Raw genomic sequence first — 22700 nt, forward strand, 5'->3', positions numbered from 1 at the left:
GCTGACGCGACTCGGCCCAGCTCGAAGAGCGGGCTGCCATGTTCTCCGTCGGCGGGGTACCGGCCGTCCGGCTCATGACGTCAGTCTAGAGTGCGCGCCCATTGGTGGAGGCTCGTGTGCATCCGCCTTTGAGGGACAAATGTCGCTGCCTTCTAAAGTTGTACCCGACTATAGACAGTGCCCAAAGATGACGGCCACGCTGACGTCAGTGCAAACCGTGTATTGTGTGGTCCCCAACCGCACCCTGCGACGGGACTCCCTTCGGCGTGCAGGGCTGGTGGGCGCCCTGGAGACGGTCATCGTCCACTTCACGCTGACCGTGGCCGAGGCGCGGCTGCTATCGTTGGTGCCGTGGGTACTGGACATCCTGTTCCGCAGCGTACCCACGTTCACGCTCACGCGCGGAATCGCGCAGCTGCAGCGCCTGAAACGCGAGAACGACATCTGCGAGGCCGGCGAGGAGCAGCTCGCCATCGCCTGCCGGACCATCGACCTCAGCCACACCATATCGCTCAAGTACTGCTGCAACGGTGAGCGCGCCGGTTTCTGTGGCGCGATGGTGAGGATGAAAGTATGGAGCAAAAAAATCATCTAGAAAAAGAAAGGTTGGCAGTGTTTGGGCCACATTGGTACCCCAGAAGGAATGATAAATAAGTGCGAACTAGACACGGACAGAACGAAAGACACATGCGCACACAAGAATGCGCTATTTCCAACAGTTCATTGTTGTGACCCTGTGACTATTTTATGTATCCACAGGTATTAGCGTAATCGTTGTATCAGTGTGCAGAAGAAAGCCAGAATAGAAACGACAAACTATCAAATCTATGTCTATCGTTTTGTGCGTGTGCATGTATAGTTCGCGCTGCTTTATATTGTTCCTTGAATAGAGAGGCTACGATCACCCTTGACAGAAGTCATACGGGTGAAAGGGAGTAAGCAAATTAAGAAGTGGTATCTAGAATACTCGAGGTTGCTAGAAGGAACGTACAAAAAAAGGTTGTCGCAGTTTCACCTGAAAGGCGAAGCATCAATTGCGATAGCAAATTGGTAGAGAGCTATACGGAGTAATGATATTAGCTTTATCAGCTGTATAAACTTGGACATGCAGCAGCACCTGCAACACGCAGAACTGTTGTCGACGCCGTCGGCGTTTTGCCCGCGTTCGCTCAAAATGCGTGCGGCGTTGGTGACTGTTGCCGGAGCCTCTGATATAAATAGGCACTTGGTGCCGCAGCTAAACGTCGCCTCCCTTCCCTCCCCCTCCTCCCTCCCCCACGGCCTCTCGCGCATCGGAAGAAGGCGCGTTTGCTCTACATATATGGTGATTGTAAAGGAGGAAAGAGACGCCTACTTCTGCAGCCCTTAAGGGAGCACGGCGCAGAACGCGCGTTTGTTCTCCGCCTTGCGTTCACTCCCCGTGAAAGCGCGCGCCCCTCGCGCCCTTTCACTCGCACATACAGCGTTCGGTGAGCCGTGCTCCCTCAAGGGCTGCAGAAGATAGCGCCAACCTTTCCCTTTCCCTCAAGAACCACTTACCACCGGCGACGATTTCATCTCCATTGACGTCATACGGAACCTCACGGCGACGGCGACGGCAGAAATCTGCTTTTGAGTGTCCATATAATTGCTATCGCAATAAAATCTGTGTGTTCGGTCCAGACGGGAGACGAAACAACGCTTGCGCGATGCGTTCGTATATAGACCACTCGTGTAGCGTCATGGGCGCTGTCCTCACGCGATGCGTTTGCGCCGAGTATTTGCGTGATTTCATGGATTCGCAGTTTGCACGCATTTACACCTTCCACAGCGTCACTGGACAGCTGCTGTACAGTCCCCGGCTGCCTGAATGTGGAAGCACTGCGCTGCCATTATCTACTTTTGTGCAATCTAGACGAGGCTCTCAGGAAAGAAACAAATTAAGAGTCAATGTTTTTGAAGTTCTAAGTGCAACCATGTTGGTGTGTCATCTCTCTTTGCGCTTCCAATCAGCTCGCCGGAGCAGATAAGCGCGAAATTTGAACTTGCATTGTTACGAGCCGTCCGAAGTGTGTGCTGCCGACGGGCGTCAAATCAAGGCCTACGAAACTTCTGTAGCAGTTTTAGTGAAGCAGACGCGCTACTGTATCGTTGGGGGAAACCTTCTCCTTGCAGTGGACATGCGCGAATAGGCTACTAATGATGATCATGACCATGACTGGTCGACGCTTTTGCAGCGCTGCCATCGCGCAACAGCAGCAGCATGAACATTGTCGACGGTGGCCGCCGCACGATGGTCCAGCCGTACGAGCTGTCGTGCGCCGCGATGATCGAGGTGTACGTGATGCTGGTCGAGGCTGTCGTGCTCCTCGCTTTCGTCGCCTTCATGGACGCCCCGCCGTACGCCAGGCTACGCAGGAAGGTGATAGCGCAGGTAAGAAGACGGCAGCACTGCGGTCACATTCAGTGCTGGCAATGAGAGGAAAAAAAAGCACTCGCGCATTTTCTTCTTTAGAGGCAGGATTAAAACGACACTAAAGAAAGGTCACCGAGTCAGCTCAGAATGGCAGGGTGTGAGTTTAGTAATGCGTTTGTTAGATTGACTAAAATCAAGATCGAACTTTCACCTTTGTTTAAAATGAAGCGCCGGAGCCTCAGCACCAACACGTCAGTGTGACGTCATAGATTTCAAACCATTTTCTCCAATTTTAGTTCCTTTTTTGGGGGGCAGGAAAAATTCTCATACCTTGCCAGGCCGTATAAGTGATCCATCAGTATAGTGGTTTTGGCGAGTCCTGTCATTCGTGGCGAACTTATTTTAGCGCTAGAAGGCACGGACACATGAATGAAGGGCGCGGCACACAGGAAGCACTTCGCGTTTTCTGTGCCTCTATTTAGGTTTCCGTTATTTGTCAAAGGGGTACTGACACGATCTTTTGTACTATTCATTTTTTATTTTTTTGCTTCAAAGTGAAGGTCATACAGATCGAAACCCTAGAAAAATATGAGAAAAGCCTCACAGTGCAGTTAATAATTCAATTTAATATATTTTCTACAGCCAGTTTAGGTTTCATTTCCCAGGAGGATATTGTGGCGCGACGCCACGACACAATACGTGGTCACGTGGTCACGCTCGTACCGGCTCGGTCGGTCTGCTACAGCGGCCCTCACAACTAAAGGCGGTGCTTAAAATGTTGTTACTTTAAGCCTATACAACGTGTAAGCTCAGTGTAACGTTAATGTTTATCCACCACAGAGGTCGCAACTTAACATCCTGTTTTTAAGTTTATTCAATACATCGCTCCCAAGCTATGTAAAAATACAAACTCCAAATCGGGCGGATGCACCATGTGAGACTTATACGCAGCGATATGACGATGGCGATGTTCAAGATGCTTGTTGGAGGAAGAGTGGCGATGACAGGTGTATGCACAGAGAAGGTGCGACACATATATAGCCATATTTAAGTATTCTGTACCTATTGTCACAGTAGCGCATACGCATCCTTAAGGATTGGTATTATAAGCAAACCAAACGGGCACATACCGAACGGCTGAAGAAAAGAAATCACGTAAATCGAACAATCCGTCGAACGTAATGCGCTCTTCCATTAACAGGTCGGTGTGCATTAGAGATACCTGTGAACTGACAAGATATTTCGAGGTTTTATGTAGGAATATATATTTCGTTTTTTCGTTCCATTGCTCTTTGTGCGGTCCTTAACTTGTTCTCGAGCTTCTTTGTTAACCTACAAGTTTCTGCCCCATATGTTAGCACCGGTAGAATGCAATGATTGTATACTTTTCTTTTCAACGACAGTGGTACGCTCCCAGTGAGGATTTGGCAATGCCTGCCGTATGCACTCCAACCCAATTTTATTCTTCTGTAAATTTCTTTCTCGTGATCAGGGTCCCCTGTGAGTAATTGACCTAGATAAACGTACTCCTTTGCAGACTCTAGAGACTGACTGGCGGTCCTGAATTCTTGTTCCCTTGCCAGGCTATTGAACATTATCTTTGTCTTCTGCATATTCATCTTCAACCCAATTCTTACACTTTCTCGATTAAGGTCCTCAATCATTTGTTGTAATTCGTCTCCATTGCTACTGAATAGGACAATTAATGTTTATCCACCACAGAGGTCGCAACTTAACATCCTGTCTTTAAGTTTATTCAATACATCGCAAACCGAAGGTTGCTGAGATATTCGCCGTCGATCCTCACTCTTAAGCCTTCCCAGTCTAAGAGCTTGAGTACTTCTAAGCATGCAGTGAATAGCATTGGAGAGATTGTGTCTCCTTGCCTGACCCCTTTCTTGATAGGTAACTTTCTACTTTTCTTGTGGAGAACCAAGGTAGCTGTGGAATCCTTGTAGATATTTGCTAAGACATTCACGTATGCCTCCTGTACTCCTTGATTACGCAATGCCTCTATGACTGCTGGTATCTCTACTGAATCAAATTTCTTTTCATAATCTATGAAAGCCAAAATAGAGAGGTTTATTGTACTCCGCAGATTTCTCGATTACCTGATTGATGACGTGGATATGATCCATCGTAGAATATCCCTTCCTGAAGCCAGCCTGTTCTCTTGGTTGGTTGAAGTCAAGTGTTGCCCTGATTCTATTGGAAATTATCTTGGTGAATATCTTATATAATACTGAAAGCAAGCTAATGGGTCTGTAATTCTTCAGTTCTTTAACGTCCCCCTTCTTATGAATAAGTATAATGTTGGCGTTCTTCCAGCTCTCTGGTACACTTGAAGTTGTGAGGCATTGCGTATAAAGGGCCGCAAGCTTTTCAAGCATGATATCTCCTCCATCTTTGATTAAATCTACTGTTATTCCATCTTCTCCAGCCGCTTTTCCTCTGGTCATGTCTTTCAAGGCCCTTCTAACTTCATCGCTAGCTTATAGAAGGAGCTTCTGTATCCGGTTCATCACTATTTAGAATGAAAGTAGCTTGGCTGTTTTGGGAACTGTACAGGTCAGTATAGAATTCTTCCGCTGCTTTTACTTAGGAGTAACTTTACTTACTTAAATCTTAAGAGTAACTTTAAGAGACAGGAAGAGAGCGGTGTGGATCAGAGAACAAACGGGGATAAACGATATTCTAGTTGACATTAAGCGGAAGAAATGGAGCTGGGCAGGCCATGTATTGCGTAGGATGGATAACCGGTGGACCATTAGGGTTACAGAATGGATACCAAGAGAAGGGAAGCGCAGTCGAGGACGGCCGAAAACCAGGTGGGATGATGAAGTTCGGAAATTCTCAGGCGCAAGTTGGAATACGCTAGCGCAAGACAGGGGAATTGGAGATCGCAGGGAGAGGCCTTCGTCCTGCAGTGGACATAAATATAGGCTGATGATGATGTTGATGATGATGATGATGATATATTTTGTTACGCAGAACAGAGGTCGCTAACTGGTAATACTTCGTTGGTCAGCATACGATGATCGTGTGAGCCCGTTCGCTGGTATTGGTGTATAATTTAGTATTTGTGTTTGTATTGAGCGTACCTTCCTATAACCTTCGGGTATATCCTCAGACATATCCGCCGAGGTGCTGGCCGACCCTGTAGCAGACAGCAGGTACCCCAAACCCGCAAGCAGAGCAAAAAAAAAAAAAAAAAAAAAAAAGCTGCGCTTCAAAATGGTTTTGATCCGGGAAGCGAACCCGGGACCTACGTGTTTCCGGGGCGGTCGCTCTATACTATTTTAAAAATTGCAGATGCACAATAACCTTGATCTAAACTACTAGATGGGACTACGCAAAACGCCTAATTGAGTAATCGCAGCTAGTTAACGAACGCCGAATTATATCGATAAACTTCTCAGGACATTTCGAGAGGTCCGCACCGAATTTGAGCGCTGTTTTATGCATTGAAGCACAAAGTTAACTGGAACGCACATGCATTTCGTCGAACTTTGACAATTATTATCTCGAAACTGTAGGTCCTGAGAATTCGTTCCAAGTGGATACGCCTTGCGAACTCAGCGGCTATAATTCCCGTAAATCATAAACGGGGGACTAGCAGCTCGCAGAGCGAAGCCGAATTAATCGATAACTCAAATCGAAGGGCACCGAATTTGGCAATCCATTTCTGTGGGAACCTGAGTAACTCGTACGAATTTCCTTTGTAGTTCTCGTGCTACTCTCAGCTGGATGACAACCTTTTCCTTTCATGTATACACCGTATAAACCAGAATATAGGCAGAATTTTTTTTCCCGATGAAGAACAGCTAAAGTGGCCCTTCGTCTTGAGCGGTCTTTAGTACATTGTGAGTCGTCGCGGTCTGGAAAAATCAAGTTCAGGGGGCCGACCTGTGGTCCAGGCCGACCTATATTCCGGTTTGAGGCCTACTAAAATTTCTAGATGAAACACTCGTTCAATTACCATGGGAATGTTGATTAGTGCATTGATTTGTCTGATTTTCGTGCTTGTGGATTCAGACATCCTGGTGACATTTCTTTTTCTACGCTCTATCTGTCTTTATTGCCCTAAATTTCGAAGCAACAATATTTTCTCAAACGCAGAAGCGTTTGCCTGTGCACATGCGTTATCGTTGCGAATTGCTGCATTCATAACGCAACATTTCGTTTAAAATGATCCATTGGTGAAGTCACAAATTCATTTGAAGTCAGCAAGATCAAGTTTGGCACATCCGCGTACTGATAATCACTCCTATGCAGTGATCATTGTTAAATTCCGCTATATTGTCAAATTTGGTAAAGGTGGCATTTCGAGCCAATCAGAGAGGCCCAGTGGGCTGCTGCGACCTCTATGATTGGCTCAAAATACCGCCATTCCATAATTTGACAATTCCGTCAAATTTGACAATGTCCAGAGTAGCATCCTTGGCTGAACCATCGTGCTCCCTGAGTGGCCTCTAGTAATACTTGTAGTAAACTCTATGCTTTCTCGAAACACTCTCCACCTCACCGATTTCCGATTTAATTGCCATTCAATTTCGTCGGCTCGTCGCGCGCAGTTCCATAGGCGCGAAGACACCGTTTTGTCGCTGGAACATGACGAAGGCCCGCGCCTGGCCACGTCACCGCTCGACTCCGACGTCACCCACGAGTCTGCGATGGTCGAGAAGCTCGTATCGGAGCCTAAGCCGCACGAGTACGCTCTCGTGGTGCGCAAGCTCACCAAGTCGTTCGGGCCATGCCGTGGCGTCAACAACGTCAGCTTTGCGCTCAAGCGTCGCCAGGTACGTACGCCAGACCTATCGCTTTCGAAACTGTACCTGTGCTGCATCTGTACAGCGCTCAGCTATTGGAACGCGACGCTCGGATCGCTTAGGTGCCGGCACTTTTTGTGCAACCGGTGTCAATGCCGAGCCGATGCCTTCGTGCATCGCGTGCAAAACGTTGCAGTCAATTTTGACTGCATTCGATCGCTCAGCGATCGCCCAGCGCTGGTGCAAAAATAGCCAGCAGCCGCGCGTTACGAGTATGGCGTTTCAGTCGCTGAGAATTGTCCATCGGGCGATCTTAGCAGTTCAAGACGTGTTAAAAGAAAGTCGCAGTTTCGCCCGAAAGGCTAAGCACCAATTGCGATAGCAAATTTACTAGTAGAGATACGGAGTAAGGATAATAGTTTTATCGGCCGTATAAACACATTCGCTTACTAACTGAATTAACAAGAATGGTGTCAGTAGCGCGCACAAGCAAACATGCACACCTCTCACTCGATGACCGCGGAAACTCGCTCTCAGAACGCTGGAGGGAGGAAGCGCGGCGACAGCAGCGAGTGAATTGACCTTTGTGCATGCCTCTCGTATCAACGCGAACTAAGCGGCGAAAACACAACGCACGGCGGACTATGTCCTCCCCGTCGCAGATGGGTTTCAAGATAGCGCGGCTCGGACAGGCGCCCCCCCCCCCCCCCCCCTTCTCTTCTCCTTTCCCTCGCCCCGCAGCCTTGCGCGCTGCCTCCCCGCTTTCCTCCATTGCGTGCGCGAGATTGAGCCGCGATTGCCGGCTCACCATTGCACGCTTTCACTCGTACATGCACCATGCGGTGCGCTGCCACAATTTTATCGCCCTTGGACTCTATACGGAACCTCACGGAGACGGCAACGCCGACGGCAGAAATACGCCTGGAGTGTCCATATAACTGCTATCGCGATAAAATCTTCTGCTGCAGATAGCGCAATTCTCTTGCACCAGCTTGAATGCTTGAAGAGGCGGACGTCAGTTTGACGACAGTTCGCAGCGTGATAGCCAACTACACGAAGATTTGGCTAATCTTGTAATTATTCGTATTAGGGGTATGTTTGAACTTAATTAATAAATTATTCAAGTACCCTAAAAGCCCGAAAGCCATTTCATAGGGGGGACTCAATCACGAATAGAACAGAGCAGAGCAACTTCTTAACATACACAAGACAGCAAAAAAAATCAAAAAAAATAAACTAAATCGATAAAACAAAAACTGAATTGCAGCGATGCTATTGAAGTGAAGAAGTAATGAAGTCATATCTGGTTTACAGAATTTCAGCGCATAGCATGCGTTCAGACAACCACTTCATCAACATCTGTGGCGAAATATATTTTTGTTCCAGATTGAACACCTGCGAGCACTTAATCTCTTCCCCGCCAGGTGCTAAAGCCCCAGAGTCAAAGCCCTCCCCCTCGCTATGGCATCTCTCGTAGCATTGATCGATCAAACGATATATCAATCTGTCAGCCATTATCAATCAATCGGCTAGTTTTTGTTTAAGTTCCCCTCACCTCCTGGCTTCGCAGTGCCTGGGAATAATCGGCGTGACCGGGTCTGGCAAGACGAAGCTGATGCAGCTGCTGACCGCCACGTCCAAGTGCTCGTCGGGCGACGCCTACATCGGCTCCTGGTCGCTGCTGCGCACGCCCACGGAGTACGCCTCCAACATCGGCTACTGCCCCGAAGCGCTCGGCCTGCCCGAACACCTCACCGGCCGTGAGGTGCGTGCGCTTCTCTTAATTTGCTTACTCTGGAGAGGCGTTGAGGCCTAAAGTTTCAATGAAATCTGCATCGTACGTTCCCTTAAAAGCACTCTGGTGACACGCGCAAATTCATTTTACAGCGGAGCTGTTTACCTCTAGCCCCTGTATGCACCTTCGCGTGCGTTCCGAGCGGAGGGGGGACAGGAGTAGAGACGGATAGGGGAGAAGGGGCACGGTGTGGCGACGACGCCACAGCAATGGAGATGGGTAGGGGGAGAGGGGGAATGAGTGTGGCACGTGGCCTGCGCTTCTGTGTCGACGCAGCTGCAGCAGTGGTTGCAGAAGCCCCCCTGGGCTTTAGTTGCGGCAGATGCATGGGAGGTACGGTGACCGTGGCGGCGCTTGTAGTGTGGTGCCGTATGAAAAAAAAGCAAAAAAGCATGATTTCATAATGTGTGCAGCCCTTGTATGCAGCCTAAACAGCTTCGCTGGTAATCCGTGCCGTTATGAATGTTGTGGCTCCACGAAGTTTCAAGAGTACAGGCTGCTGGGCGAGTTGCCATTGTGTTAGGCGTATAGGCGTATAACATACGCCCCTATACGGCACTTAGTCGAAACTTCCCTGTTGCAGAGAAGTCATGAATACGTGCCGTAAATGCATATGTGAATTAAAGAGTACCATTTCGACGTCGCTAACTGAAAGTTAGGCAAATTCGGGTGATCTTTTGAAGAAACGCTGCTCATTGAGATACGAGTATATTGCTGCATTCTTAAGAATTCGACAAAGACCGAAGGGCCAGTGTCCAGAATTCCTGGACATGGCTGCAGGTTTTTGACGATAAAGCTAAGTGACAAGAGAGCCTTTTCAAGCTGCATGATGCACGTCATTTGAACAAACTTACAATGACCTGCTCGAAACGTACACCTTTAACGCAGCGCCAACACATCACCGCAACACACTCCGCAGTGGCTTCGCAGGTCTTCAATATAAGTACATAAAGCTACGGATGTGGAAATATCCTTTGCTGTTCAGTTCATATTCTGAATTATTCTGCTTCAATGGAGGCGCGGCTGATGAGAGAGCCACCAGTTTCGGAGTTAATGCTTGGATAGCTAACTTAGATCCACGCAATAATTTCTGGCTATTTAAATAAGGACGCCTCGCCTTGTGTCATGCTACAAGTTTTCTTGATCTACTTTTTTATTATTCTCGATTGATTATTTTGACAATCGTCTTCCATATTTTTTTATTACAGGCTCCTTAGTTGAAGAGAAGTGCAGTTAACAGCATTACATATATAAAATAATGTAAGGCTTCAACTTTTTTTTTTTTACCCTATCGAATCCAATGAGCCATTGTATATTTCATTTGTTTAGAAGCTGGAAAATATTTAGCATTCAATTCGATTTCAGAAGGTCGGTTTTCTTGAATATTCGTATTCTATTCGATCCGTAGATTTTGTTATTCAAACACCCTTCACGCTAATTTCACGCTTCACGCAAACACCTATTCACGCTAATTTACAATGTCCTGAGTAGGCGCATATTTGTAGTACGAATCCACAGGCATGTCGTGCTCCGCCTGCCTGTGTAATATTTCACATAACACGCGGCAGACTGGGTGCACTTGTTCTGCTCTCAGATAATCGAGCTCATCTGCGTGCTGCGCGGCTACCGGCTGGATGACACGGCGACGATGGCCAAGAACCTTCTGCAAGTCATGGAGCTCTCCAAGGTGGCCAACGTGATCGCGAAGAATTACACGTGCGTACTTCCTACGTGACACCTATGCACTCATCAATTCCGTGCAATGCAGTCAATACTATAGGGCTCGCTTCAGCGAATTGGTAACTATTAGGGGTGGGTGAAAATTCGAAGTATTGAATACGAATCTAATAGTAGACCAAGTACTCGTATTCGAAAACGAACTGTTCGATATTTTCGAGTACTTAAAGCTATCCAGACGTTTCGCAACAACCGACTGTTAAGGTATATTGTTACTGTTCTCCGTTTACTAAACAAAGTTATCGCAAGTTATAGCAAGTATCTCAAGTTATCAGATGTGAAACAGTGGCAAACGTTTTCGAAGCAATGCAGAAACAATGGGTTGTGCAAGCGTTTCGATTTCGTGGCGGAAGCCAACAGGACAACCTGCACTTTTGGCTTTCAGCATATCACTTAATGCATTTGGCAGTCTATAGTAGGATGCAACTTAGAAAAAAGAAGTTGGCAACAAAGGCTCACGGACCGCGCGGGGATGTGTTGCTCCGCCAGCCAATCACAGAATCAAACATAATCGTCATCATGCAACCTTTTCAAAATGGCGTCGTACGACTGTACTTGTCGTACTTGTACATTCCACTATAATACACGAGTGAAAACGTATAAAATGATACGCTTATAATTTTATGTTTGCGTTTACCGCCTTATTTGGGTAACAGGGAAAGTTTGAAGTACGAACTATTTGCAGCCCCGCGGAGAGACAGTGGCTGGTGGTTATGAGGGCGTGGGCGGGGCTTCACTGTAGACTTAAGTTGTATCTGACTATAGTAGTAGTAGTAGTAGTAGTAGTTGAAGCCTTACATTACGACTCACAAGCCCTTCAGCATTTTTTTTTCTTCTGCCACAACTTCTAATTTCTTTGGCATCCATTTATTTGAAGTTTTTTTTTTGAAAGCTAATCATACAGCAGCCATTCGATTCTTAGAAAGTTTGTTTGCAATCAGGCTCTCATATGTCGAAAGCTTATTCGTGCATTTTTCACAGCGTAAGCTGTTATGGACTCAATCCAATATTGAACCGTTTCGGTTGGCGATGTGCGCCACCGCCGCCGGTGTCCGTCGCAGGTATGGCTAGGAATGAGAGAAGAAAGAAAAAACATTTCCCGCCGGGATCGAACCTGGGCCCTCTGCGCGGGAGCGAGCTACTTTACCACTGCGCCATGCCAGCGCTTGCTGGCTGCTGCGGAAACATGCCCTATACAGGCGTCCCAGCGCGCGACGAGTCGCGCGGTTATGCGCGATGTGAGATGCGCGCCGATTTGCGTCGATGCGTTCAAACTTTGCATTGGAGTTGCGTTGTATTGCACCATGTTTCACGACATGTAGCAGTTGCATCCTATCATGCCAGGTGTCTAGGGATGTGACATGGGCACCGCGTACTCTCGATACCTGTGTTTACTCCTGTACATGTTATTGCGCCTCCTCGCAAGACAAGAAGCGCTGCTGATGAAGCTTATCGTAGAGCTACGCGCGCGGCTGCAACCAAGCCAACGGGAAGCTCAGAATACCGCTGTGCAGCGTACAGCACAGGCCGCAGCTCGCTGTCGACGCCGGGCGGACAGTTCAGTTCTTTCTTTCTCGTGATGGCTCTTTCAGCTTACGCTGCGACTGTGCTGCGTGTGCTGCGTAGTCCTGTGACATTTTAAAATGAGAATTCGTGATATTGTGTATAAAACTGATATTGACGGTCCCTGATAGTTAGTCGGCTCTATTTCTTTAGTCAGTACAAGCCTGGTACGTAATTAGGCCAAACATAAGTATTCCAGATGTAAATATAGGTGTCTGCATTTGACTATTCGATATTTGACGCTTACTTTTCGTATTCTATTCGTATTCGAAAAAAAAATCATATTCGCCCACCTATAGTAACTGTAGAACTGGCTGCGTTATTCCAGAGGCGGGAGGAGGGCGCACCTATGGTGCACTGCAGATCTTTCCATGTAGCCCTTCAGGTTGGCTCTCGCAACCCGTACCTTATTTCGCCGCACTGCACATAGTTAGTGATGCGGGGTATAGTTTTTCGTCGCTTCAAGCTTCACTGGATGGTGCACGGAACATGGCTTGATGCAGGTCTCGCCATAGTAACAGTCTTTTCGGCATTTTTTACTCTGCAGAGCGCTTCGTCTTACCGTTCAGCTGGCACTGCAGTGAAATATTTACGAAGAGTGCATCATACCGCTCTAGTCTAAGAAACCCTTTGGGCACGAGGTCGCGAGTTAGAATAGCTGACGCCGTGGCGGTGTTCTGAAAGTGGCGGGACGCAAAAATGCTCGTGTGATTAGATTCAGACGCCCGGTAATGGAACGTACATTTAAAACCAGCAGATTCGGTTAGAACTTTACTTACCCTGTTATCAACGGAGAAAATGAGGACCGATTTTTTTTTCTTTTCGCGCACTAACCATGGTTTTGACATCGTTGTAAAGTCTGATAGTGTTTACTTTCGCACACAGCCTAAGCTTTATTTATTTATTTATTTATTTATTTATTTATTTATTTATTTATTTATTTATTTATTTATTTATTTATTTATTTATTTATTTATTTATTTATTTATTTATTTATTTATTTATTTATTTATTTATTTATTTATTTATTTATTTATTTATTTATTTACTGGCGGACGATCAACGCCGGGAAGCCGCTGTCAAAATTTATGATGTAATGGAGTTCTGATGCAGGAATTTCGGAGTATCGTCGCTAGCAGAAGTTTGTTGTTATGCGCTCTTACTATAATTTACTGTTATAGTATTTTGCAAACCAGTTTCCATTTCCTCTCCCATGAGGCGTGCCTGTCATGATACCATGACTCAGGTGGCGGTCACGTGAGAGAACAACATATTGAAGTTCTGGCACTGGCACTCGGCCCGGCTCGCTCGATGTTGCTAGATCGGGCCGCACAACAAGTAGCAGCATAGCAGACGACCGAGCAAGCTGGAACGAATGCCAAAGCATCAATGGTCTACTCCCACGTGACCTTTTTGCCCGCTTTGATGACACGATACATAAAACTTCCGAGTAAGCAAACCGAAACTGTTTTGTAGTAAAGCTTGTAGAGGTGGCATTCATGGCTGCTCGCGATAGTAAATTAGGGCATTCTCATTCTTCCCAGGATTTCTTCTAAGATTTGGCAAATCGCTAAAAAAAAAAAATAAACGCATGTCAATAACTACTTTGAAGGGACAATAAAAGAAGATATTAAGTCGAGCTAGATTGAAAGATTAGGTTTCTATAATAAAGAAATTGTCATTCTTAGCGAGGACATATCATTTGTAAACGAGAAAATGATGAAAATGAAAAATCAGAATGGCGCTACCTATTTTGGACTGTGGTATCCCTCACGCGACGTCATCACTGGCTGATTCACAGAGAGTGGCAGAGAAGGTCATGAGGGGATTACGTCTATACTCGTACGCTTTGGCGCGGGGGATTCAGTTTGAGGAGCAGCAGCACACAGAAAATGGCGATGGACTTCCAGACAAATAATTCGGGTGTTCAAAAAATCAATCGCCATTACTCTATTACAACATTCCTGAAAAGTCCTCTAGGCAGGAACTACGCGGTGCACATATTCCTTGACACCAGGCACGATACAATGCAGCTGCTACATGTCCTGACACCTGATGGAATACAACGCAACTGCACTGCAAAGTGTGCACGTATCGATGTTACGCGGCGCGCATCTCACATCGCGCGACTGGTCGCGCGCTTGGACGCCTGTACAGGACATGTTTCCGCAGCAGTGAGCAAACGCTGGCGTGGCGCAGGTGGTAGAGTTGTACAGACTGCAACGATGTCTTAAATAACTCGCACGACGTCGTGTCGACGCAGTCCCGGCGACAAGCGGAAGCTGAGCATCGCGATCGCCCTGGCGGGACTGCCGAGCGTCATCCTGCTCGACGAGCCGAGCACGGGTGTCGACGTCGCGGCCCGGGCGCAGATCCGGCGCAGCCTGAGCATCATCCGCGAGGCGACCGACTGCGCCATCCTGCTCACCTCCAACAGGTTCGTGCGGCCCGTATACGAAGCTGTCGACGGTATGCCGCAACTAAGGCCACTTGACCCGTTGTGAAAAAAATTGGAGGACGCTTAAGCTTCACCTTTAAGAGTGGAACGCGATAGCATTCAAAGATCCCCGAATGCTTGTCAGGCTTCCCGGCAACTTCAGCTTTCTTTTTCTCCACCTTCGCTTCTGCGCCCTGCTGCCGTTTTACGCTGCCGAGGAGGCGATGCACCATCTGGATGGTGTTTTTGCAAGTGACCTACCCGGGTGCGCCGCTGTTGGTATGGTAGAAATACTGGGAAAGGGGTTTGTGTTTGAGTTTCCTCGTGACAGAACCACGTTTTCACGTACGTTCAAATTACAGTCCGACGTCATCATGTCTGTAGGTTGGGGTTAAGTCGTACTTTACGATTTTTCTGACGGATTTTACTTAAGAGAAATTCAGTGTTGTTTACTAACGCCTCGGCGCCACGCGGAGGGCCTGCGTGGTCGGGTGGTTCGGGATGATTTTCTCAGCCACGGGCGCCGGCGCGCCGACGCCGGATTTTCTGCGACACGGGGCCTTAACGCTGTCGTGTTAAAACAACAATCACCCCGCCTGTGAGCCTTTAGAGGGGGTAGTCACAAGACCCCTCTTCGTGGACATTAACCGTCTGTGTCCAGCCTGCAGCGCGATTGAATTCGAGTGATGGGGTTTAAGGGGACACTGAATCAATGTGACTAATAAACCTTTCCTTCAGGACTTCATTTTTTCTTTTATTTCGAGGGAATACGTTGTTTATTAGGAGAGAAAGTGAAGGTCAAAGTTCAGTGTATAGAATTTTGTGCCGAAAACCCAGCGCCCGGTACGTCAGTGGGACGTCACGAATTGCAAATTATCTTTTCGTATTTGGCGTGTTGGTGGCTCAGTAAAAGTCGTCCTGAGCCGACGTCATCAAGATTTGTGACGTCACGGCGATATGATGCCGGATCATCAAAATTAAAATGAAATTATGGGGTTTTACGCGCCAAAACCTACAATCTGATTATGAGGCACGCCACAGTGGGGGACTCCTGAATAATTTGGACCACCCGGGGTTCTTTAACGTGCACCTAAATTTAAGTACACGGGTGTTTTCGCATTTCATCCCCGTCGAAATGCGGCCGCCGTGGCCGGGATTCGATCCCGCGTCCTCGTGTTTAGCAGCCCAACACCATAGCCCCTAAACAACCATGGTGGTTGCCGGATCGTCAAGGCCACCCGTCTTTCATTTTCGCACCTTACCAAGCTGCTTCTTACGGTATAGTGATTTTGTTCGTATTCTAGAAAGGTAATCTACTGACACAGTTTAAATAGATTTTTAGTGTCCCATGAACATGCCAAAGCATCACTGTGGCAACGGTGGACACTGTAGTAGAGGGTTCGGCATTGATTTGACCGCCGTGCATTGAAAGTTCTATACACGAGTGATTCTTTTCCTCCCTTCGCACACTGCTGGCAGTAGGACCCACGAGGTTATGCTGAGCAGCAGAACGCCACAGTGATTGAACCGCCGCCGTGGGCGCCAGCATCATGCCAGGGGATGTGTTCATGTAGTATAGAAAACAGTTTAATTCCATATACACAGCAGGTCTGGAAGCTTCCCAGTTTTCTGCCCATAGTTCTTCGCGGTGCGGTAGTCGCCAAAAGCAGTATTCTCGATTGATTACATTCGTCGATATTACTAAGTGTGCGCTGATTGGCTAAGCCGACTGAAGCAGATTTGATGAAACAAATTGCATGGCTTTTCATCAAATATATTTTCATGTCTCGCGATTATCGAGACCATTGACATTATTGCCTTTGCTCTAGTGATGCATTGTATATTACGCGTAATTTACGTCGCTCACAAGGGGAACGTATCTCCGAAGATAATCGATCGTGAATACGGCTCCAAGTGTCGTCGATTACGTCGATTATGGCATAAACCGTCGTTTCTTACAAAAAGGAAGGGTCAACCTAGTGTCGACGCCAAAGAAAACAAGGTCGACGTACATGGTGGTTTAAAACCCGCCGTGGTTGCTCAGTGGCTATGGTGTTGAGCTGCTGAGCACGAGGTCGCGGGATCGAATCCCGGCCACGGCGGCCGCATTTCGATGGGGGCGAAATGCGAAAACACCCGTGTGCTTAGATTTAGGTGCACGTTAAAGAACCCCAGGTGGTCAAAATTTCCGGAGTCCCCCACTACGGCGTGCCTCAATCAAATCGTGGTTTTGGCACGTAAAACCCCATAATATAATCTAATGGTGGTTTAAATCATTGAATGAATAAACAATTATGCAGAAACTCAACTGGAGTTGTCCCAAATATACGTAAGCATACCACAAATTTCAAGTTCACCCACCCCCAAATTTCAAGTTAGCCCTACCCAAAATTTTAATTGGCCCACTTCTACTATTGGCTTCCCTATGCATTTTTTATGGAACCCTATGTATACCTATGGGTATGCATAAATCTTATCATATGGGTGTTCTATCTAAACAATGTTTTTTGTTGTTTCAATTGTTCCTTATCACTTACAAAGCTACCAATCATCTACATTTACACTATAACGTTTAAATGTCATCGCAACTTACGGATTTTGTGCAGATAGAAGGACATTACACTTTTTGCTGGGACAAATTTTGCTGATACTCGCCAAAGAGTGCTTATGCATTAAAAGTCGAGTATATCTCTCTATTCTGTCTCCTTCTGTCTGCTGTTTTCATGTTCATTATCCACTCATTTCGTAGCAATATGATAACGTATTTCGCACACAATTACGGCAAACTTGGTCGTCTTTAGCGTCGACACCTGGTTAACCCTATCTTTGTTTCACCAAGAAGCCAGGTAGCCCGATCCCGGATATTGTGCGCCTATGGTCTATGCTAAATTTTTGACATTATTGGCGCTAATTACACATTACTTTACTTTACCTACTTTGCGAATAGTTCTGAATTCTTGTAGGCACCGCTGAAGCCGCCTCCCAGTCACGGTTGCCTCTCGCCAGCCCTGCTTAGTTTTGATTTCCCAAAAGTGTGCCGTATGTCGGCTTTGCCTCAGCATGTCTGTATTCACGGCAGTGCACCCTTTACAGGGATATAGGGCAATGTGGTTTATGTTCGACTATATTGGCACTAATAGCGCACGTATGGTTAACATTACATACTCTGCGACTAATTATGACTTCTTGTGGGAACCAACGAAGCCACCTTCCATACACGATTGCCTCACGCGAGCCCTGCTTAGTATAAGCGAACTCGCTCCATTTCCCAAACGTGTGCTGTACGACGGCGTTTCCTCGAGATGTTTGTATTCACGGCAGTGCACCCCTTTCCAGGGGTATAGTGAAATGTGGCTAATTTTGGTCTGTATTGGCGCTCATTACGCACGTATCGTTAATTTTACCGACTATTCAACTAATTCTCGTCTCTTGACTCATTTAGACCTACATTTTGATAACCCTTGCGACTCTTGATACAACGGTCTGGAGGCGCGGAAAGCTTTTTTTTTTTTCCTGGAAGTGGTTACAAGATACCTAGAACGCCAAGCCCGTGGGAAGTCAGCTAAGAAGACATTGTCTTCAAAAATTAATATAAAGAGCTCCTGTGCTGCGATTGTTGCTGCCACAGAAATTATGGGTGGTACATGAATTCGTCTTCGTCTGTGTGGCTTAAACGTTCTTGTGGCTTTGTTTTTTGCACTTTATTGTTTTAAATTTCCGAACACCCAATACTTTGCTAATCACAGCAAGATAATTATTTATTGCGAATTGATACATTTCGAACAGATCACTTTGTTAACTATAAATAATTTGCAAGGTTGCAAACCCTTTTCAAGCTAGAAGGATGAAGTTCTCGAATGGCTTTTTGTGCTTTAAATGAATGTTCAAGCACTTTAAACCATCGAAAGAAACCTTTATATATATATATATATATATATATATAGTAAAGTCTTGTTATGTTTTTCCTACGTGCTTCTATTTCTGTGCTGGCTCCGGTTACTCTTTACTTCACTGTTCACTGATATATATATATATATATATATATATATATATATATATATATATATATATATATATATATATATATATATATATATATATATACCCACTAGGCTATACTGAGAAGGAACTGGGTGTGAGCGCGGTGTGCATCATTAGAAATCTGCAGGCACCTAGAGCGGAGCAAGCGCGATGTATTTTGCGAGCAACCTAAGCAGGGGGGGATGGGGACCGTACTCGAACGGACTCCGCACTATTAAAAATAAACTGCGACCTCAAATCCAGAGCAAGGGTGCTCGTGGCATGTGATGCAAAGCAGTTTCTCTATAGGCGCATTGTTGTCATGGTCAAACATGAAGGTGTGCGCACTTCCTTTCGGGGCACAATTATTTTAGTTTAATTCGGGCCGGATTAGTCATTCTGTGATTTGTTACACAGGATGTGGATGTATCAAATGACGTCATGACATAGGATCGATTAGAGGGTGCGATCACTGCCGCTTTCACACGGGAGCGCAGCCAGAAGAAACATGGGCATAACTCTTGCTTATTACTATTACGAGCTACGTAATAGTACCTAATCTTAACGATACACCACGCAAGAAATTTAACTGCGTCATCACTCACGATAATGTCGATGACGCCAGGCTCGGCATTTGGAGACCAACTTTAGTATTAAGTTAAAACATTCTACAAGTGCTTCAGGCCATAGAAGGATGAAACTTGTTAAGTTTCATTCTTCTATGTGCCTGAAGCGTGCGGTATATAGATTCTACAACGGTGGAAGTATGTGTTGGTAGCACTCCTTTAAACGTTGTACTTTTTTTGCGCGTTTGGTACGCTGCTTACACACCCTGCCATGCCGTAAGGGACCGTAACCCATATCAGGTTGTTTTCACGCCTTTTGTCGCAACTTTTTTTTTCCAGGAAAATGAAATATGAATTCTGTAAACGCTTGTATCTAGCGTAGCTGACTCGGTGCTAGTTGCGCCGAGTATTCTATAACGAGGCACTTGACAGCGCAGCATGCAGCAATGCGAGGTTCTGTGCGACCGCATCGCGATCCTACTGGCGGGCCAGCTGGAGTGCATCGGCACGGTGGACGAGCTGAAGAGCAAGTTTGGCCGGGGCTACACCATCACCATCCGGCTGCGACAGGATAGCGCCGAGGATTCCGACTACCAAGAGGACCTCACCAACGACATGAAGGGGCAATTTCACGGCTGCCAGCTGGAACACTCCTGCCAGGTACGTCTGCCAGTAACAATGGGATTGCGCTCGGTGCTTACCACTGTAAGCAACGGGCAAACGGATAAATACAACTAATGGTACCTTCGTCTGGTACCGTTCTCCGACTGCGATACAGTCGGAGAACGGTACCAAAACTAAACGAAACTAAACCAAAGTAGTCTCGGGCGCCCAAAGCCTCGCATGATCAGATTTCAATCTATGACCGTCAGCATTTGCGGTCACCACGCTGGTCAATGCGATGAGGAGCGCTGGCAGCGCTGAGCGCGCTTGCCTGCTACACGCAAGACGTTACGTACTGTCGCTTCCTACAACGTATAACTGTACCACGCTTCCAAAACAGGGCATCAAGCCGGCATCAAGCCACCATCAATACAGCCCTCATCAAGCCACTATCCTTGCCTTCTCTTCACCCTCGCATGCTCGCCCTTCGCCCTGGCACCCGTCTGTAACCTTTACGGTCACGAATGGAAACCTTCCATGCTTACTGCGGCCGTGGCTATTAATTGCAGTAGCCGCATCTGCACTGCCACTGAGAACTGGTCTAGCAACACCGACGTTCATGTTCACGCATTGTTAAAATCGGCAAGTGTTCCTAAGTAGCCACGGCTTCCGCAACTGGAAACCGTGTTGACAGAATCGTATCACGCGTTAGCGCTAACGACTAGCTTATCGGTACTAGAAGACTACTCTGAGTTCCACATTCCGAGCACACACATATGATTACTCAGATTCCCTACCCGCGATGTGTGTAAATTTCAACGTAGTACTAACGTTATATCTCCGCGAATTCCCCGCGTCTTTCTTGTAACGTCTCAAAATGTCCGATGAACGATCCGGCCGTCCAGTGACGTCACCTTGTTGGCTGCGCCCACACGCAGGGCGTGCTAGAGTACCGGATCACCTCGACGTACACCACCTGGAGCGAGATGTTCTCCAAGATGGCGGCCATACAGAAGAAGTACCGATTCAAGGAGTTCTACGTCAGCGACACCACCCTGGAGCAGATATTCGTGAGCTACGCCCGAAAACAGATCAACTTCACCAAGGCGATTAACTCCACCTCCTGATAGCCGGGCTAGTTTGACCACGCCAGCGGACGTTCACTCTACGTGGGTGCCAAAGTGGACGGCGAACTATGACGCAGTTGGCTGTTCGCTTAGCCATGTACAGATTACTGTATGCTATTGTACGGAGTACTGTATATACCGTGTACTATGTGTAAGGTTTAGATATTGTACGAGTATTGTATAGCATTGTATGTTGTATCGATGTATTGTTGATTAGCCCCGCTTTCTTCTTTGTTTCCTGCGATGCCATCATTTTGTTCATTGTTTCGCCGCGCTAACCAGACGTCGCTTCACGCATCTTCTGCTTGGAACCAGGTTGCCGCTCGGCAGGACGCCTTACCGAAACAGAAATACGCGTGAACCGGCGAACTCATCCGTGTCCTAGGCCTGTACTTGAATATGAAGCGTATTTAGTTTTTTGCTGCGCACCTGCGCGTGTAGCTGGGCTTAAAATACATTAACTGCTTGCCGCTACTTGGCAAGTCATCAAAATAAACAGCACCGAGATTGAGTTTCAGTTTATTCAGTTTCAGTTCATTATTCATACAAGATACATAGTTGGTTGTTAGATCCGCTCGTAAAGAAAATTTGCTAAGCTCTCGCTCAAACCGACCTCGGAAAAAAGGGTGGGGGTTGTGCGAGGTGTGAGAAGGGGCTCCCCAATCTCGAAGACAATGCTCGGCTGACTCGCTTGCAGGCTCGGTGATTCACCTGTACTGGAAATCTTCAGGTTGCGGTGACTGCCGCTACACTCGTGAGTATGGTTGCGGACCTATGCCGCCAACTGATTGAAATTTGAGGTTGTATAATTTCCAAGAGTGCTCGTTAAGAGGAAGCTCCGCTTCCACTGCACTGAATAAAATATATAACAGTATGGAGTATACCTTTGTTTGTCTTTTGTCGCTTCATTCATTCATTCTTTCTTGCTTAAGGCTGTCTCTTTTTCAAGAAAACAAGCACAAATTTTAAGGTAGAAGCTTGGGCGAGTTGGTCGTGGCTCATAGCGCTCATTTTCCCCTACATTTCGCGCGCTACGTTAAACCGCCGTTACAAAATTTAAATCTCTCACTTGGCAATATAGGATATTAAATCCGTTAATTGCACCTGTTATGACACCTAAAGCGAACAAAGCTGAAGTGTTGTGCACCGCTCGGCATTATACCTATAACCACTGAGAAATGGTCTAGCAACACCGACGTTCATGTTCACGCATTGGTGGAATCGGCAAGTATTCCTAAGTAGCCACGGCTTCCGCAACTGGAAACCGTGCATCGTTTTTATAGGTCAAACACTGGCGGTATGGATACATCTGAGTAATTATTGTGACATGTTCATGTGAACTTGTAAATTAGATTAGTCCGCTTCAGGTGCTCTGAACAGCTGCAGCTTGCAGAACTACGATATCGTTTGCAGAGTTAAGTATTTCTAAACCTTGCATTTTTTTGTAACTACCCGGTTTCCAGCATGCTTATAAATCAAAATGCCATAAATAATGTTTAATCCTACAGATGGCAGAGTTCAGCTTTCTGAAATGCAGCACGCTACATTAGAATCGATTCAATATGGAAGCCCGAGTTGGCCTCGAAGTAAAGTTTCCTCTTACCTGTAGTCCACAGGGTTGTTCGAAGAGCAGAGTCTACGCTATTCACGTGCTTCCGACGATTCTATGCGTAATTATGGCGGGTGCT

The 22700-nt window shown here is 46.7% G+C and overlaps 1 protein-coding gene across 3 annotated transcripts in view; it reads left to right on the forward strand.

Moving 5' to 3' along the window:
* LOC119432831 (phospholipid-transporting ATPase ABCA1) overlaps nucleotides 1–21881 on the forward strand; it is a 94300-nt gene extending 72419 nt beyond the window's left edge. Inside the window, exons 17-23 of one of the 3 annotated variants that reach the window (XM_049658611.1) lie at nucleotides 273–530; nucleotides 2217–2413; nucleotides 8735–8929; nucleotides 10554–10675; nucleotides 14523–14696; nucleotides 19720–19942; nucleotides 20824–21881. In XM_049658611.1, coding sequence (XP_049514568.1) covers nucleotides 273–530; nucleotides 2217–2413; nucleotides 8735–8929; nucleotides 10554–10675; nucleotides 14523–14696; nucleotides 19720–19942; nucleotides 20824–21012 — 1358 coding nt within the window. In that variant the 3' untranslated portion in view covers nucleotides 21013–21881. The remainder of the gene's footprint in view (nucleotides 1–272; nucleotides 531–2216; nucleotides 2414–8734; nucleotides 8930–10553; nucleotides 10676–14522; nucleotides 14697–19719; nucleotides 19943–20823) is intronic. The other 2 variants (XM_049658612.1, XM_049658610.1) reach the window with 2 other exon arrangements.
* Nucleotides 21882–22700: the final 819 nt, after the last annotated feature.

Source organism: Dermacentor silvarum, chromosome 11 (assembly GCF_013339745.2).
Source record: "Dermacentor silvarum isolate Dsil-2018 chromosome 11, BIME_Dsil_1.4, whole genome shotgun sequence".
Taxonomy (NCBI): domain Eukaryota; kingdom Metazoa; phylum Arthropoda; class Arachnida; order Ixodida; family Ixodidae; genus Dermacentor; species Dermacentor silvarum.